Source organism: Numenius arquata, chromosome 4, assembly GCF_964106895.1.
Source record: "Numenius arquata chromosome 4, bNumArq3.hap1.1, whole genome shotgun sequence".
In the NCBI taxonomy this organism is placed as follows: domain Eukaryota; kingdom Metazoa; phylum Chordata; class Aves; order Charadriiformes; family Scolopacidae; genus Numenius; species Numenius arquata.
Genome location: NC_133579.1, coordinates 56,134,728 through 56,153,408, shown reverse-complemented (window position 1 = coordinate 56,153,408; position 18,681 = coordinate 56,134,728). Strand labels below are relative to the sequence as shown.

The window sequence follows — 18,681 nt, the reverse complement described above, 5'->3', positions numbered from 1 at the left end:
AGATGCCTCCATACCTACATATTAACACCCTGTTGCTGAAGGAGGGGGTCAGAGAGATGTGTGTCAAAATTAAAGCACTGCAGTAACATGTCTGTCTTTTTACTCATATGAGTGGACATACTGAATTTGAATAGTCGATGTCTTCTGAGTGGTGGTCTGTCAAGACTGTCACTCACTCATCTTTCCTGTTTGCATCTTCACATCTGTAACTGGCTACCTGGAGCCAGCCAGATGCTTATTATATTGTCTTCCTTTGTTACAAGCAGCCTTTGCTGTGTGTATTTTCTGGGGTCTTGGAAGTATTTAGCAGTTTTCATGTGCCCTCAATTCATTTAGTGACAGAAAACAGCATGAGGCTATTTAGTCTTCATTATTGCAGGTACAGCATGTAAGCACTACAGATGAGTTTAAAATGCAAGGATAACTCTCTACATTCATCCAGAAGTATCCCGTAAAATTTTGAGTGTTCTCTAAAAAAGCTGCATAAATGCCTAAAGGCTTTTTAACTACCATTGTAAAAGAATGATAAAAGTGTGAAAAGGAAGACATAACTGGACAATGTAACTGATTGTTCTGCTTACTCATTCTAAAGTTTTTTCAAGCAAGTTAGAATCTTCAGCTTTGCAGTATGATGAAACTGTTACTCTTGCTATCGTTACCATTATTGCTTCCAGTTTAGCAAAGTGTTTATGCATATGTAGTATTCATCAATAAAACATTTGCCTTCATATTTGTCAAGTCGCTTAAGCATTTTGCATTTTATTTTGTTCATCCAAATATATGTGTTGTCTGTATTTTCTCTTTCCTCATCCTTTAGGAGTGAGTATCTGAAATGTGTTTTATTTATTTTTTTTTTTTTTAAGATGGAGGAAAAGAAGTACTCTCAATGCATCAGATTCTTCTGTACTTGTTACGATGCAATAAAGCTCTGGTGCCTGAAGAGGAGATTGCCAACATGCTTCAGTGGGAAGAACTGGAATGGCAGAAATATGCAGAAGAATGCAAAGGGATGATTGTTACCAGCCCTGGCATGGTAGAGCAAATAATTCTGATTTATGAACAGCCCAATGATACACACATGTCTTGTTTCAGAGAGTCTGCTACAGGCTGAATCGGAAAGGGAAAAGATGACCTGTGACAGTGGAGATCACTATAGGAACAGTTCATTGACCTGTTCCAACCCTGGGAAGAATTGCACCCTCTGCTGCTCTACTGAAGGGCGGGTTTCCAGATGAGCTGTTTCAATCTGTGCATTAAAAGGAATGGCTATATTTTACCTATCTGAAATTGTAGTTTGCTCCTCTGCTTTCTTATTTTTTCAGACAGTCTTTATGGGCGTATCATTCTCTTTTCCCCAACATAGGACCAGAGAATTAGTAACTATTTGCTATGTTCTTTCATCTTCCTCTTTTGATCCTCTAGCTGTATTTAAGGTGCTCCACCCAGATTCTGCCCTGAATATGGAAAAGGTGTTCTCTGCATTTTTTTCCCCTTTGTTTCTATGTTGCTCTCGCTCACACTGAGGAATTTTGTGTACATTAATGAATGCATCCATTAATTTTCAGTGCCGATGTTGAAACCCCTATGGCCTTATTATTTTTGAAACAATTAGTATCTGAAAGTATATGTTCTCTTAGCACAAATCCTTTCAGCTCCAGTGTTTATGTGAATTTAGCCTATTTTTCTGACTTTCATACTTAAGAAATATGGGTCACGAGAGTAGATGATGTCCCCTAAAAGCTGCAGGGTTCTGTTTGCCTGGTTTGGCCGCTATCACAAAGTGATATCTCAGCAGTAGAGGCATGTTTTGGACCTAATATTTTGGACTGCCACGCAGCTTTCTCAGTTTTAATACCTTTCTTTTTCTGACTTTGTTTTCCTCCTTTGCTCATAGCAAAGATTCTTAGCTTCTCCAGAATAAGCGTGAGTTGGTATCATGCACAAGGGGAAATTTAGTTTGCTAGCTGAAAAACCTGTCCCCAGACTGCAGCCAAGGTGACTTCCTAAATATATTTTTCAAGTTCGCATTTTTAAGTATGGCAGCATTACATTTAGTAAACTACTTCATAAGCTAGTCATAACTTTGGCAAGCTATTTTCTTTTTCCCTTGATTTCATTCTGAGTCTTTTTGTTCTTGATAAAACTTTCTAGACCAAGAGGAAAATGAGATTGTGGGAACAAGAAATACAGAATACATGTGAACTGTTACTATGGAAAATTCTACCTGAGCTGGTTAAACCTGAGTGTTAAATCAGAATCTCATAATAGAAATTGTTAGCCTTAGCTGTTTAACTTAACATTGCCTGTGGTTTATGTGATACAAGGTATGTGCTAGTGCACAAGTGGTCAGCATCTGAATGGTATGCGCTGATGTAACTTGAGTGATTTTGCTGAAGATTCACTGATTTCAGTTAGCTGAAAATGTGCTTTTTTGTTTAGAATGAAGGAACGCATATATACTCCTTCCTTGTGCCACTGAATGGCAAATGTCTGTGTGCACAAGGCAGTGCAGTTTGAGAGTGGTAGTGTTAATTTTGAGATATTGTGTGATTTTAACTGACAGACTTTGCATTCTACAAGACAATGTTTTTTAGTGATGTGTGTGGACATCAAAATATGTAGGCATAAAAGAAATCTGCAGCACTTTGAAACGTTGTCATGTTTTAATACCATCATTAGAACTTTTTTTTCCTCGAGAAGATTGCAATGACTTTCTTCTCAGTTTGTGGATTTTTTCTGTTCATTGCAGCATATTCTATTGAGTATGAAAGTAAGCGGAAAAATAGAATATGAAAGTATTTTCTGTGCATTTTACAACGTTAGAGGATAAAACAGTTCTGTTATAGAGACAATGTGAAACTGCTTTAGAAAATGACAGCTCTTCAATTCAATTTTATCCACTTGACACAACAAAGTAAAACCACTAAATTTTATTTCACTGCCTTCCTCCACAACATCACTTCAGAAATAGTAATTATGGTGAGCAGATCTAGGTTTTATATATGTATTTTTTTTTTTTTATAGAGTTAGGTGTATATATGCAAGATGGAGAAGAGAAATCCCATTTACTTAAACAGCTAATAGTAGTTCAGCTTTATTTAAAACCATTTAATTTATTCATGGTGTTTCATTAGTTCAGTGAAACTTTGTGTTGGAATGGATTTAAAGGTTCACAAATTTTAATAATTCTTCACTCTTTCTAAAATATTGCTGCTTTTCTCACTCGTACAAATATGTATGTATTCTAACATACTTTTGTTCTACATCTGCAACGCAATCTCATCATGTCTTTTAGTATCAGCAAAGCCTTGATTACTGAGGTTTGGATTAGGAAACAAAGATAATGGGCCTCTGTTCTGTTAGAATTTCTTTGTTTTCGATGAGATTTTAAAAGCAAAGTTGTGATTATTAGATGGTCTCTCACAGCACTTTTAAAATAACATAGGGATAAAAATCTGACAGAGTAACATCTAATTTGCTTGTGTCCTGTCTGCCAGTGTGCAATTTATACTGTATGTTTCCGTATGGTGCTGTTTGTTCATTTATCCTTCAGGAACAGCACCAGAGAGGAAGCCAGTGTTCACTGTGCTGAAGGAAAAAAGTGTGGCCTCGCTACTCCCCTCTCATAACCTCAGTGAAGGAACAATTGTGATTAAGTCTTAACCAAGGAGTTCTTTTGTCCTGGTTGTTACCAGGTATCTGTGAACAGCTGTGTAACTGAGTGACAAAACTCCAAGGCAGTGGCATATAAATAATGAGGGAGAGTCTGGTTTTGAGTGATCCCGAGGCCGCATGTTTCACACAGATACCGCTATAGGCATATTGAAAGCTCTTCTCCCTTTCCCACTTTTGAGGATCAGATTTCTTCTATTTAAGTGTCTAAAATGTGAAGCATTTGAATAGGAAAATATTATCTGTATTTTTTAAAATTTATTGATTATAATTGGTGTATTAAGTATAATTATTGTTTCATATTCTGTTAATTGTATTTGCCACTCTGGTTCTTGGAGGAGCTGTTGCAGAGCAAGGCTGCTTTCTTAAGGGGACGGGGATGGCAGAAGTTCCTCATTTTTAATGTTAAGAGAGGGGAGAACCAACAAACAACTTTTGTGAAGATAAAAGCTTTTGAAATTGGCTTTGTGCAAGCCCCACAAAACCAGACAAACTTAAATTTCAGGACTTAAGCTCTGGTTTAGGGAACAACATTCTCCCTGCTACAAATTCTCCCCATGTTTTTCATTAGATTTTGTTGTCCTAATCCCTTTTTATTGGAAGTGCTGTGGGGAAAACCTTTTCTCTTCTTTTTTCTTTTCTTTTTCTTTTTAAAAAAAACCCACAAACTTGGCAGCATGAGCTAACTAACTTAATTTTTATTTTTCTCTTTTTTTGGCTGGGGAGATGTAACTTTGTGTTCAGTCATCATGTCCAAAGGGAAGCTGATAAGCATTTTTCCCTTGGAAAATGTTTCTCTGTCTGAATGTCAAAGTTTTAAGTAAGTTTCTGGTTTTGTAGAATAGATTTGAAGTGTGGCCACCTGATGAGGCTTGCTTTTATTTCTAGAATTGGCTTTGCTTATCCATGCAGAAAATGATTCCTGCGAACAGTTCTATCAAGGTGGTTTGAAGGGTGAAAGCTTTGTTCTTGACACAGTTCTTACTGTTTTGTGAAGAGAATGGTGGGAGCTGTTTCTGTAACTCTGAAACTCATCTTTGAAAAATTCACAATGCTAAATTAGAAGTTTTGAGATGCAGGTAACTAGAAGTAGTGCCCTTTTTCTGAAACCTTAGACAAGCAGAAAATATTGGCCTCATCCAGCTGATTGCAAAGTGGGGAGTAAGCAAGCGTATAACAAAGCAGTTTGTCAGGTAATGGCGAAAATGTTTACTTGGAGACAAACTGCACCTTCAGCTGAGTTTTTAAATATGTTAGATAAGTGTTTGAGAGCTATGTAAGCAGCAGGTCTTCTCCAGTGATGTGCAATTACTTATTTTCTGTGTTTTTAGAGGTGAAGCAAAAGTAGCCTCCTTCTACACTGTCCTTTTTAACTATAAAAAGAACTTCTGTTTTGAAGTGTAAAAAGGACAAAAGCCTCCTTATTATACATGACTCTATTCCTCATTGTACACATCAGCCTAGAAGCCTTTTCTAAGAGTAGCATGACAGGTTTTTTTAATGCTATTTAGTCAGTGTGATTGAATGGATCTAATAATGGCTTCACTTGCATTGGGAAATCAGTAACAGAACTAAAATTACAGAGTTAACCTAATCTTAGCAAACTGCTCAGGAATGTGGGAGTTTGCATGCTGGAATGCTAATCCTGATTTTGTTTCCAGTGTGATGTTCAACCAAAGAAATTTTAAGTTGGAAATAATCAAACTTTAAATTTCCTGACTTGTAAAATGAAAATAAAAAGACTTCCTTTTTCTCTATAATCAAATATTGATTATAATATTAATTATTAGTTTTATGTGTATTTTAATGAGCTTTTAGTGTTGCTGCTTTGTGGTTCCTGGATAGTGTTGGCTAGAGGCAATACATTTTCCATGGAGCTGTTGTCAATTAGGTTTATTTTGTTTTCCTCCTAGAAACCCAGCTCAGTTCGTATTGATCAACTGGACCGCGAACAGTTCAATCCTGATGTAATTACTTTCCCCATTATTGTCCACTTTGGGATACGACCTGCTCAGCTCAGCTATGCTGGAGATCCTCAGTAAGATGCTTTTCCTTCCATCTTTTGTTCAGAAGCTCATTACTGTTATCATTTGTGGCTTAAATAGGGCTTGTTTATATGCTTAATTGAGTCCGATATAAAGCTTGCTTCTTGTGGCATTGGACACTAGCTCTTGTCAATTAGAGAATATAAGGTGTAACTTCTTTTTCTGGCATAATTCAGGATCTGCTGAAGTAAATATGCATGCGTGTGGAGTATGAAATTTCTCAACCTGAGAACAGTTCTTCTAGGTCACACCAAAAGTTCCTCAAGCTCCACGTTATTTCTCTGAGAGGCCAGTTGTGAGATTTCAGAGAGAATAGTGTAACAGGAAGGCGGGGGGAAGAAATGCTTACCCAGGCTTCCAAAAGTCTGTGCCATAAAGACTTCTGAGTTAGAAGATGTATTTAGATCATTTTGTTTAGCAGCCCTGAATGGATCTTCCTTCTCTAAATTTCTCAAATCACTGCTTGAATCTTTTTATGCTACTGACAGGCAGAAGATTCCAGGTAATCACTTTCCTAGCACTATTGTACATATTTTGAAGAAGGACTGACTTTTGTTTCAGAGCTGCTACTTGGTGGTTTAATTAGATGCTCTTCAGGTCTTATATCTGATAATGAAGGATATATCTGTTTTATGTTTGCTTTCTTTGTGACATTTATGTTTCTTGCACCCTGCCATATCCTACTTAGTCGTCTCTTTCTGTCACTTGAGGGATCAAGTCTATGTACTGTTTCCTAGCTTGGAAGCTCTTGCATCCATGCTAGTTTTCTCCGTACCTTTTATATCCTTATAGAGATTGGGAGCAATGCAGTGAAGGAATGGAGAGGGAATCAGAACTTCAGGCAAAGCAAGAAATATTGTTTCTCTGTGGATTTTGTGTAGTAGCATAGAAATGATTGCTGGATTTTGTTCACAATTCTTTTCTGAATCTCTCACAATTTCAGGGAACTCTTCCAATGATTTGGAGATTTGTTTTCTGAATGATGACAGACAGAGCCCATCTCTTTTGCATGTGTAGTTAAAGTTATCTTTTTCCTCATGCATTTTCCTCCAGTGTCTTTTAAGGACGTTGAATTTCGTCTGCAGTTTTGAGGCCCGATCACTCATATATGCATATATGACATACATATTCTTCTACAAGTCCTTGTTGACAATTTTAGATTTAATATGGTGGGAAGTGGGAAGAGTGAGTGCTTATCCAGATAATAACATATTTTCTTTTGACTTTGAACATGACTTTTAATCCTCCTTGTCTTTTCTTATCCATAAAAATAAAATAAATAGACCAAAGAATGTAAGAACCACCTACATTTTGATGCTGAATTTCTTAATATTTGTAAAGTTGTAGAACCTTGCAAATAGTATAGAGATACAAAACATTAATAGCAGCTGGTGTGTTCGTAAGGACAAATGGTGAGAAGCCTTTTGTTGTACTGTTGTGGTTTAACCCCAGCCGCTAACCAGGACCATGCACCTGCTCGCTCACTCTCCCCAGGGGAATTTGGGGAGAGAATCAGAGGAGTAAAAGTGAGAGAACTTGTGAGTTGAGATAAAGACAGTTTATTAAGTAAAGGAAAAGCTGTGCACGCAAGCAAAGCAAAACAAGGAATTAATTCATTACTTCCCATCAGCAGGAAAGCCATCCCCAGGAAAGCAGAGCTCCATCACCCCTAATGGTTACATGGAAAGACAAACACTGTAACTCGGAAAGTTCCCCCCTGCTTCCTTCTTCTTCCCCCACCTTTATATACTGAGCCGTGATGTCATATGGTGTGGAATATCCCTTTGGTGAGTTGGGATCAGCTGTCCCAGCTGTGTCTCCTCTCAACTTCTTATGCACCCCCAGTCTGCTGGCTGGTGGGGCAGTGTGAGGATCAGAAAAAGCCCTGACTGCTTAGCAGCAGCTAAAAACACCAATGCGCTAGCAAACGTATTTCTCATCCCAAATCCAAAACATAGCACTATACTAGCTGCTAATAAAAAGGTTAAATCTATCCTAACTGAAACTGCGACATGTATTGACTGAAATATTTCTGTTCTGTTTTTGTCCTTTAGATACCAAAAGCTGTGGAAGAGTTATGTGAAGCTGCGTCACCTGCTGGCTAATAGTCCCAAAGTCAAACAGGCTGATAAACAGAAATTATCACAAAGAGAGGTATGCTGGGCCTTCTTACGATTGATAATTGAGCATGGTAATTCAAGATGGAATAAAGCCATATGACCACCCTGTTTATGGAAACAGTAGAAATCCTTTACAAACAAATTTTCTTTTCCGGCTGCAAACACTGATTTTATTTTTATCTTTGCTCGTTAGTGAATGTCTTTTTTTTCCCTTTTCTCAGTTGTCAAACTACTGCATGTTTTTTTCCCAATTATAGAAATGATCATTATAGAACCATAACTTCTTATTAGCCATTGCCATTAATGGTTTCAGGAATTAGCATAGAGAATGACTTTTTATTTCAGAGTGCACTTTTAACCGGCCCATAATTTTAAACATTTCTCTTTTGAGCTTAAAAACTGCTGCACTTGTGTGTGGTTTTACACTATAATTTATTAGGCAGTCTTAGTGACATTCCTTAAGATATTTGAGTCAAAATCATCTGGTTGTTGTTATTTTCAGTAATCTTAAGTGACGAAGTATTTGTTGAATTTTTGTCTTTTCTCTTTTTTCCCCCAAAGTGATAAGCAATAAGCATTTCCCAAGTGCAGATGCTCAACCAGTTGGGAATTAAAATCAGAAAAAGTCACCTAAATATACTAAAGCTACCTGCTCTCAGGTATCTGTTTTTTTAAGATCTTGGACTGAAGTTTTGAATTTGTCTGGCGCACGTCTACCAGGCAGTCTTAATTGGGCACCTTACATAAAGAATCCATAGAGGAGAAATTAACTTCTCTGGTACTGGATGGAGTTTAATTAAGTGGTGGTGTATTTTTATTTATTGATTAGAAACCCTAATGATTCATAGAATCGTAGATTATCCTGAGTTGGAAAGGACCCATGGGGTTTGTTGAGTCCAATTCCTGAGTCTTCCCCAGTTTGCTTATTGTATAGCTTTGGTTGCAGTAAATGTTTGATACATTTGACATTGCACCTGATTTTTATTATTACTGTAAAGCACAGTATGCTGTTGGCGTGAGCAAGAGTCTTAGTTATCATTTTATTTATGGTGATATTAAATAAGTCCTTAGCTTCCTTACTTGTAAATGGAAAAAAAACCCTGAAGTTGTGACTTAACTATGCCACAGTTGTAAGGAAAAAAAGCGTTGTCCCTGTAGGACATTTTGTTTACTACAGCTTTCTACACTCTGAGCAAGTAGAAGGGAAGACCATTGTTTTATGGGTATCTTTTCATTAGGGGCTAATGGACAACTTATTTGTAAAATTGTAGTGGAGTGGATATATGGGAGTGATTATGTTTTGCTTCAAAAGATAAAATGCTCCTTTGGTATTTATCACTTCCTCAGTGTGTGCTGATTTTTGTTTCTAGACTGTATTATCTAGGATAACGTGTTTCTCAAGTAGTTGTCTGCCATCAGAGAGGCATACGGAGCTTTATGTGAGGGTAACCTATGCATTTTGACAGTGGAGGTGTCGGTAACTTAGGAGGAGCTGTAGGGCTGCACCTGACTGATACATGGGCGTTTAAAGATTATGAATCATATATTATGAGTAACACTGGAGTGCTTCTGAGCCAGTCAGCCTTGAAAGTACAGCCAGGTCTAGAAAACACTCTAACACCCATCTTGGAAAACCCAATGACACAGCCTCGATATGCAAATTTTAGACAATGCACAAGGGGCGTAGTGCTGTAAGCATCTCTGTTCCCTCTGCCGTTGGTCATTCACTACTATGAGATTGTATGATGTTATTGTTTGTGACAAGGTCATGCCTGGAGGCTTTATTCCTCTAATCTAACTTGGAGCGCTTACAGCAGGTGCATAAATTGGGACCTGAAGGCTCACTTTGAAGTCAGTGGAGAGAGAAACGCATTTTCTGAAGCCATTTATCCCCCTTCACTGAATATAAAAGGAGCCAGGGCTAGCTAGGCTTCTACCCTAGGTGTCTTAGTATTGAGGTGTCTGAGGTTTGATGAATCTGCATGTGGATAGATGTGCCCCTTGGAACCACTCTTTGAGTCTCTGCAGAATGGAAGACAGAGCCCATTTCTGCCCGGAGATGCTCACAGGCTTCAGACTGGAAGCTGGGAAGAGACAGCTTTGAGCAAGTGCCCTGCCTGTAGTGAAAAGGAGAAGGAGAGGGAAGATGGGTTGCAGCTTTGAAGAGTTTTGTGTTCTGAAGAAGGAAGAGCGCTGAGGGAGTCTTCACCATTAGTGCATTCTGTGTGGGGAGCTTGCATGCCCCGGAGGCTTTGCAATATTGGAACCAGGAGATCCTGATCCAGGGATGATTTATTTTAGCTGGTTTTCTTTCATTCCATTTTTACAGAAAATATTTTCTTTTAACGATTCTGTCAGAATCTTTTAATGATTCTATCTCTAGAATAGTTTCTAGTTTCTAGAGACAAATAAGCTGTTTACACAACACCAAACAGTCAGTGGTCATGGCAAATCAGATTTATTTTTTTTAAATTTTTTAATGGAAATAGTATTGGTAGATTTCATCATAATAGGTTCCCGACTAGTGAGTGCTGACCCCTTTCCCGGACTAGGAGTACTGATGATGTTGAACAGGAACTATTATGAAGTAGCTGAGATCACAAAATAAAGCTTTTCTTTTACTTAGTCTGTTTTACTCCTACTGAATGCTTCAAACCAGGAGTACTCATGGTGAGTACTTCAATGAAGAGGCTGTTTTGCACATGGAGTAAAGAAGGTGCTTTCATTATAAGGACCTTAACTTGCTTACCTATGTATCACCTTGGATGTATCAGTTGGACTGGTTTGTTCTGGAATTTGCAGTAAAAAAATCTAGTCGCCTCTGTTCTCTTCTCTTCCCAATCTACTAAAATCCTCTGTCTACACTCTACTCCTGCTCCTCCACCACAGTCTGCAGCTGGCAGTTACAAGATTTGGACTGGTCTTAGAAACTGCTCACCAAAAACTAACCGTAAACACGTATTGTGAACGTTCTCACGTGTGCATTGATACTGCTTTGTCGTACAAAGTTCCTCACAGAAGTTCTGCTGTCTCCTTGTCTAGGAAGCACTGCAGAAAATTCGTCAGAAGAACACAATGAGACGTGAAGTGACTGTCGAGTTGAGTAGCCAGGGATTCTGGAAAACAGGGATACGCTCTGATGTCTGCCAGGTGACTAAACCACAGAGATGTCTGATGTATTTTTTTTCTTGATAGCTGCCATTTGCCTCTTGCAAGGGTTTGCTGTGATTCTAGGCAAGTGGGAATTAGTACTTTTGCCCTCAATAAGACCTGTTGATTTAGGGAACTATTCTAATGTCCTGTCCACCCCCTCCACACGCACACACAAAAAGTTATTTTAAATTTTTAATTTTCTTGCCACTGGTTGATTAGCATGAGGGAGAGGGGTGAGGAATGGCCAGCTTGAGGCTGGAGGTTAGCCAAATTTTGAGTCTGGTGTGGAACTCCAAGGGCTTCTTCATCCATCAGTTGGGCTGGTTATAGGTATTTTTATTTTAATATATTTTTCTATTTAGATAGCTTTTTAAAAAAATCAATTTTACAGTGAAGTATGAAAAAATATCTTTTTACTTGAAAGAAAAGAAAGAAAAAAACCCCCCCACAACTAACTTCTGGATTAAAACAGATGACCCTCAGTAGGAAGATATCTTTCAGATACTCTGTTTCATATGCGTGATATCTGCAAGGTACAGATCTCTGCCAGATCCCATTCTGAAGGAGCTGACAGCCACCAGCTTTGCAATGTGATTAAAAAAGTGCAATTTTTATATAATACTGTATTTGTAAAATTCAAGTAGTTATAGCAGCCAATAAATATACTAGAGGTACACACGCATATTTTTTTAGCTGTTGTTTTGGAGACTTATTTAAGAATTAAATGCTTAAATTATATAAATATTAAATGCTTAATTAAATTTAATATTAACTCAACAGTATGAATTATAAACTTTGGGCGTTGCTAGGCAGAGGTATAGGTAGAAATCCCATTGTTATCTTAGAAATCTGCTAAGGCCAAAGGGGAAATTCTAACGGGAGAGAAATGCTAATAAATTTGCTTTTTTTCTGTCTGAAGCCTTTCTTGTGATTCTACTATTGCTTCTGAAGTCAAAGTAAGAGAATAGTGCAATAGTAATTTCTCACATTGCTGAGGAAAATTACAGCTTTTTCCTAATTTTTTGTTGTGAACTGCATCTGTTTTTCCAGGTTAAGTAAACAGTGTAAATTTCTAACTTAGGAGCTTTGAAGCAGTTCTGTGTTATTCATTATATCTTCTGTGATTCATCTCTTAATGCCTTGTTGGATATTTCTCTTTCGTTTTGTTGTTGAAGGACAGCAAAACACGAAAGAATGATGAAAGTAAAGTTATTTCACGTTTTTGTGCCCATCTGCAGCTATAACATCTAAATCAGCCAGTTCTGGTATGAAGGTCTTTTGATTTGATTTCTTTGAGAGGCCAAGAGTAGGCAAACTATGTCTGTAAAATGAAAGATTACTGCTGTTGCTACATGCTTTTTCCGAGATTAAAGAAGACTAAAACTAAATACACATAAATCAACTCTGTGAGCAGAGCTAAAGTGCAGTGATTTAAAATTAATACTTTTAAAAGCATTGCCGTTTAGAAGATTGAAACTCTTTTAAGTCACTCTGATAGCTTATGGTTGCTCTAAGTTCCATGTAGCAGTAGTGACACTGGTCTTTGCAGTGTCAGAAATGAACCGTGTGGAAGGGGAGGAAAAAAAGTGAGTGAAATATTCCAGAAATTAAAAATGGCTATGTTCTGCCCAGCTAACTTGCAGTTATCCAGTAGATGAAGTCCACTACTTGGCCACTAAGCTGGGCAGCACTTGCTACTCAGTCTGGCAGGATGGGGCTACGCTGAGAAGATACCACACCCTGCCCCACACCCCCATCATTGCCTGTATTGTTGCTGGTGTGCCCTCAGCAGCTGTGTTAAGTGTTCAGGGTGAGGAGAGAAATGATGCATTACGAAATATTTCAGCTCACCAGGTTCTTCTTAGTAGCTTCAGGTCAGGAGCATTTGTCAACCTGGGGGATGGTGGCAGTAGCTGGGAGCATCTGAGAGAGCCACTGCCTTGCCATGTTAGCAACTGCCACTGCAGCAAGAAAAGAACATGCAGCATAGTTTAATTTTTTTTTTTTTTTTTAAAATAAGTTAATCATATGTTTATGACCAGATGCAAGTACCAAGGCTTATGGGATAACTCCTATAGCCGTATGTTTTCAGGAGACTTTTTTTAATCACTAGTCATTCTTTAGCCTAATGCAATTTTTAAAGCAGATATTTTATTTTATATAAAGAGATAAATAAATAAAACATCAGAAACTTCAAATAGCTATCATCCAATATGATGCACATTAATTGAATCAAGCAAGTGTTTAGTGCCATGAAAGCAGCACTTTCAATATAACTGCAAGAGTCAAATTAAAGACTTTCTGTGTGCTCCCAGGGAGATGTCAATTCCTTGTTCACCGCACCACAGCTGATAAAAAATCTAAAATTTTATATTTCAGTCCTCAAACTTTGGGCCACATGTATTGGTTCCTAAGTATAAAGAACATTAAATCTTGCTTGAGGGACTCCTTCTGCCTAGTGGCTTGTGCAATGGAACATACAGGGAGGGAAGCAGAGTTGGCCTATGAAGAAAGTTTGGGTGGGGTTTTTTTGTAATTAATTCCTTCCATGAAGGAAGACATAGGAAGCACACCTGTACAGTTCATATGGAGGTAAGAGGAGTGTTCTAATTATCTGAAGAATTATCCGAATTAATTATCCAAAGAAAATTCTAAATGAGTGACATGGGAACAAAATAAAGTTTCACTTAAACTTACTCAGTTTGCTTGGAGTGGTTTTTCAATTTTCTGCCATTCGTAGAACCAGAGAGTCTTTTTCTTGCTGTTAAGTAATTGCTTCCATGTTTACCTTCTAGCCCTGTGTTCAGCTTTCCAGAATTTCAGTCTTTTACTTAAACAAAGTATTGCCATTGGTTATTCTTAACTTCTCAATCTTGTAACATTCACCGATTTGTATTTTCTGCTGTTCTTTCCTTAATTACATGCAGAAATCTGTAAAATCATTCATTCCGTAAATTAAACATCATCTGCTTTATATGTTTGTTTTTCTTGCATCTCTCCGCACTACCATACTGATAAACTATACTACTTGCTTATTTCAACCCAGATCCATCCAAAGTCATTAGTATTAGTGTAGAATTCCTGCTTTAAAGCACTGGAAGAGTGAGACTTTCACTGTTGCAACATACAGTTAGTTAATTTTTTATTGAAAATTTCCTTGACAAGAAAACATCATCTGTTTCCTGGATGATCAAACAGCATCCTTTCTGGTATTTTTTAGCACGTTAAGCCAGGAAATGCCAGACTATGGCGTTTCAAAAAGCCCTTAATTCTTCCTCAGAAGGAAGTGAAGCAAGGCACTAACAACTGTGCTTGAAAAATCAAGTAGCTACTGTTGTTTGGTGAAAAGTGGCTAATGTGGTATTAAGTGCTTCTTCCCTAATGTTATGAGGCAGAGGGAAATGGTCTTTCTTTGTCTTTGGTACCAACCTAAAAGTGCAGGGTGTTAAATGAGAAAGTACAAACGCATACCATCATATTCAGTTGTAGCTTACTGAAACTTGATGTTACTGGTGACCACATATCTTTTTTCCTCATTCAAAATACTTAACTAGAAGACTGGTTTTCTGTATTTATTTATTTATTCTGGGTGGGGCTGTGTCCCCAGTCTGATTATGCAGATGGACAAGTCTGATTTAATTAAGTGCTCTGCTGATGAGGGTTGGGAAACCATTCTTTTCTTTTTTTTTTTTTTTTTATCTTTTAAACCGGAACAGTAAGTCAGTGTTGTGACAAATGGGAAGTGTTTGTATTTATAGCTTAGTCAACTGAGTACTCTATACTCTGAAGTTGAATGTTTTTCCTTATTGCAATTGTTTTTTAGCATGCAATGATGCTTCCTGTCCTGACCCACCATGTCCGCTACCATCAGTGTCTGATGCATTTGGACAAATTAATAGGCTACACTTTTCGAGATAGGTGTTTGCTGCAGGTAAGACGTGCAATTATAAACTACTTGCTCATTTGTCTTCCTAATATTATTGAGTTTATTCATAATCCTGCCTGCTGTACAAACTTGAGAAATGCATTGCATTGCCACAGCTTGAAAGTGCTTGATTACTTGCACTGCAGATCTTTCAAAAGTTTCAGTTATCCCAAGAGAATTCTAAATAGAGACATCTATCGTGCATGTAGGCATATACCTACCTTTGCTCCAGTGGTGGGCCTGAATTTGCTTGTAATGTGTAGAAAGATAAAAATATGATTACTGCAAAGTCTGTCAGGTACATTACTCATTATTTCCTTACAAATTCTTTTTTTTAGGTATTTATGAAGTATACGATGTTATTCTGCAGATAAGCATACATGCCTTGATTCTTCCTTTTATAGTCTGTTGTTCCAAAAAAGTAATAACTTGTGTTGCCTTTTATTTTGCATTTATAGCAAGTGCAAAGGAATTTCCAGACTTCTGTTCAGCTCTTGATTTCTATGAGTATATGATGAAACTTTTGCATTTACAAACAAAGGCAGGAACTGGAGAGGAGAATTTGTTATTTGTTTTAAATACATCTGTATTGCATGAGAAGTCATTTATTTAAGTGCGTATTTGGAATTGATGAGCTCCAGAAGGATTACTCTTGGTATGGTGGCTCCTTTCCCCTTACGTTTCTTCTGAAGGTATTGAAGGGAAATACAGACTTCTGTGCAGAATCGCCCCCTGAAATAAGCAGCTCCTCTCTGCACTGACTGGAGCTGAGAAAGATGTATTTTCTCTAAGTCCAAAAGATGCAGTTTCTGAATATGTATGGAGACTTTAATCCCAAACTACTTTAAGCAGAGGCTTACAGAGAAATCTTTTCTTATAGCTTCTCAGTTTTCTAGAAGTTGGTTACCAGGGCTGGTCCTACTAAAAGTTACAGTAAACATTGAGCATCTTGTAGGATTTGGTTGTTTGCAGGCTGCCTTTTTATTTTTATCTTTCATATTAAAACTGTGATGGAAATCTTCAAAGTGTTAAGACCAAACACACAAACCAAAAAGCAAATTTCACTTGAAAAGGGGAGAAAGGATAAAATCAAGTGTCAGCATTAGTCAAATTAATGTTTGCTTGTAACAAAAGTACTTTTTAATGCTTGATCCCTATGCATATTTGTTTAAAACCCACAAACTTGTTCCAGAAGAGAAGGAGCTTTTAAAAAGATACATAGCAACAGTCACCTAGGCACAGGCAATTTTAGATATGTAATTTTGAATTGTTTTTCACCTGTTTCATCATGGTGTATTCTTTTTCAAGCACAGACTGGGCAAGAAAGGTTATGCTAATTTAACTATTCAGAGTTGTAATGTGTCATCAAGTTCAGATGGCGCAGAAGCTGAGTGTGGGCAGTTATGACAAACAATATTAGTGAGAAACTAAAAAGGACTTGGAGAAAGTTCTTATTGTTGATTAAATATAATTGTATTCTGTAAAATAACTAAAATAAACTTCTCTGAGTCTTGTGTTAGGAAAGGCACAGCCACTGTTTCAGTGAACTACTGGAATGTCTTTGCTCACAGCCTGCAGCACCCAGTCTTACAAGTGTTTCAGAAGTAACTTTCTGCAGCCTGAATTTGCCAGTGTATCTCTTGTCTTACATATAAGGTGTGTGTTCACATAAATTCATACATGCAATATATTTTAGGTGTGCATGTGTACAGAAAGAGAAAATGCATGAGTTTGCAGGATGGAGTCATAAAAGCTAGCTGTAGTTCTATTTTCTGCTTCCACTTTTGTAGTGGTGGTGTCAGCAGCAGAGAGTAAGCTTTTGATAATGCTAGATGCATGTAAAATGTAAAAAAAATAAAAAAATGTAAACCAGAAGACTAATCCTGCCATTGCTGGTCACTGCCGATTGAAGACTGGCCCTGAATAGTCGTAAGAGAAGGATTTCTTCTATGAATAACCATGCCAGAGACAATACACTTATGTTCAGTTTTTTTTGATAGGAAAGTCTTACAGATATTTAAATAACCGAATAGGTGAGTGGTTGAGAAGCTCTTCTAGTTGATCATATTTTTAATATGAAAATTTATGCTGCAATGTGAGAGTGAGTATATGTTTAAATAAGCAAATGTATTGAAATCAGGTCAGCAAAGCTGGTAAGCAAAACTCGTAGGGCGAATTGACAGTTCATGCTTTTTCTCTTCTAAATTAATTTTTCTTTAGAGAAAAAAAAACTGTTGAAATTTAATTAGTTAAACTGATGATTGAGCATAAATGTTGCTTCTTTCTGACATCTGAAATAGTACATCCTACATTTAAATTGCTGGAACCAAGCTACTAATTGACGACATCACTTTGTAGCCTTTCTTCAAGCTGAAAAATAACAATTATTAGCTACCAGTCTAAGATTTTTTTTTTCTTACATTTGCAAAAATACAACTAAAACTTTTTTTTCCCTTATGTGCTACTTTATAGCTTGCCATGACTCATCCAAGCCATCACTTAAACTTTGGAATGAATCCGGATCATGCCAGAAATTCCTTATCCAACTGTGGGATTCGACAGCCAAAGTATGGAGATAGAAAAGTTCACCATATGCACATGAGAAAAAAAGGTATGCTGTTACACCACTACCAGTTTTCTTTCACCTCACACTTAATCAGTAAAAAAACCCTTTTGTCCATTATTATTTTGTTGGCCATTGTTCTTCTGAGGGATCCGTTCAGTGGATTTCAATGGTTATACACACATACCAGTGAGATATTTCTAAAAGACTGGGTTTTGCAAATTAGTCAACAGGTAAAGAGCTGAGAAAAAGCAAGGATAATAAATGGGAGGGTGTATTTTGTTTGATTTTTGGCAAGTATTGTTTTTTTTAATTTGCTTCTCAACATGGTGAGCAAACTGGAGGAAATTCTGTAAAAATGTGTTATTAATGTGAAATGGGATCTGTCTGCTGCAGAATATTCCTTACCCCTTCAAAGTGTATTCGACAGTAATGAAGTGAATTGTTTATTGTTTATGTAATGCTTGGAATGTATTTTTCATGCAAAGATGATATTTTTTTTGGCTCTCTGAATGTTAAAATACAATAGTATTGTAATGGGACCCTGGTCAGTTAGGCAAAGAGCATCTGAAAGGATTATAGTTGCTGTAAGTATACCCTGTAAATAACAGGATGATCTTGTGTATGGCAATTACAAAGTAACATTTTGAGTAATTATTTTCTAATCCTATTCAAATTGAATTAGTCATTGTTTATTTAATAGTGCATTGTTTATATTTCTAGGGATAAACACCCTGATAAATATTATGTCCCGTTTGGGACAGGATGATCCAGCTCCTTCCAGGTAATGAAAATAATTGTTTGCAAGTAGGGAAACTGTTGCAGAGGGAGGTGTTTTATAGAAACAACCAGCTTAACATCAGCAACAGCTTTGGCAAATAGTTGAAATGAAAAGTCATTTTGAATTGACTTTTATATTGTGAAGATGTGCTGAACCTCCATTAGCAGTGACATAGTAAATGTTTGGTCATGCCTGCAGAAAACTCCTGAGGAAGATATTAACAGATAATTCTATCATTTTTGTTTATCCTTGCAATGAGGAGGACTAAAAGGCTACCTTTTTGCTTTCTGCAGAATGAAAAATAAGATTTGTTGTTATTATCATTGCTATAAATTGGATTCTCCATCACATTTCCTCACAGTAGTAGTAGGCATGGCACCTTGTTAACATGTGTGATACTGAACGTAGGCTTCGCTGATTTA

General features: G+C 37.1%; 1 protein-coding gene across 1 annotated transcript in view; it reads left to right on the top strand.

Annotated features, from left to right (window-relative positions):
- DROSHA (drosha ribonuclease III) overlaps nucleotides 1-18,681 on the top strand; it is a 70,855-nt gene that overhangs the window by 25,698 nt on the left and 26,476 nt on the right. The window contains exons 13-19 of the mRNA XM_074146325.1: nucleotides 864-1,033; nucleotides 5,586-5,710; nucleotides 7,772-7,871; nucleotides 10,880-10,987; nucleotides 14,814-14,921; nucleotides 17,388-17,526; nucleotides 18,202-18,262. Of these exons, the coding sequence (XP_074002426.1) occupies nucleotides 864-1,033; nucleotides 5,586-5,710; nucleotides 7,772-7,871; nucleotides 10,880-10,987; nucleotides 14,814-14,921; nucleotides 17,388-17,526; nucleotides 18,202-18,262 (811 nt within the window). The remainder of the gene's footprint in view (nucleotides 1-863; nucleotides 1,034-5,585; nucleotides 5,711-7,771; nucleotides 7,872-10,879; nucleotides 10,988-14,813; nucleotides 14,922-17,387; nucleotides 17,527-18,201; nucleotides 18,263-18,681) is intronic.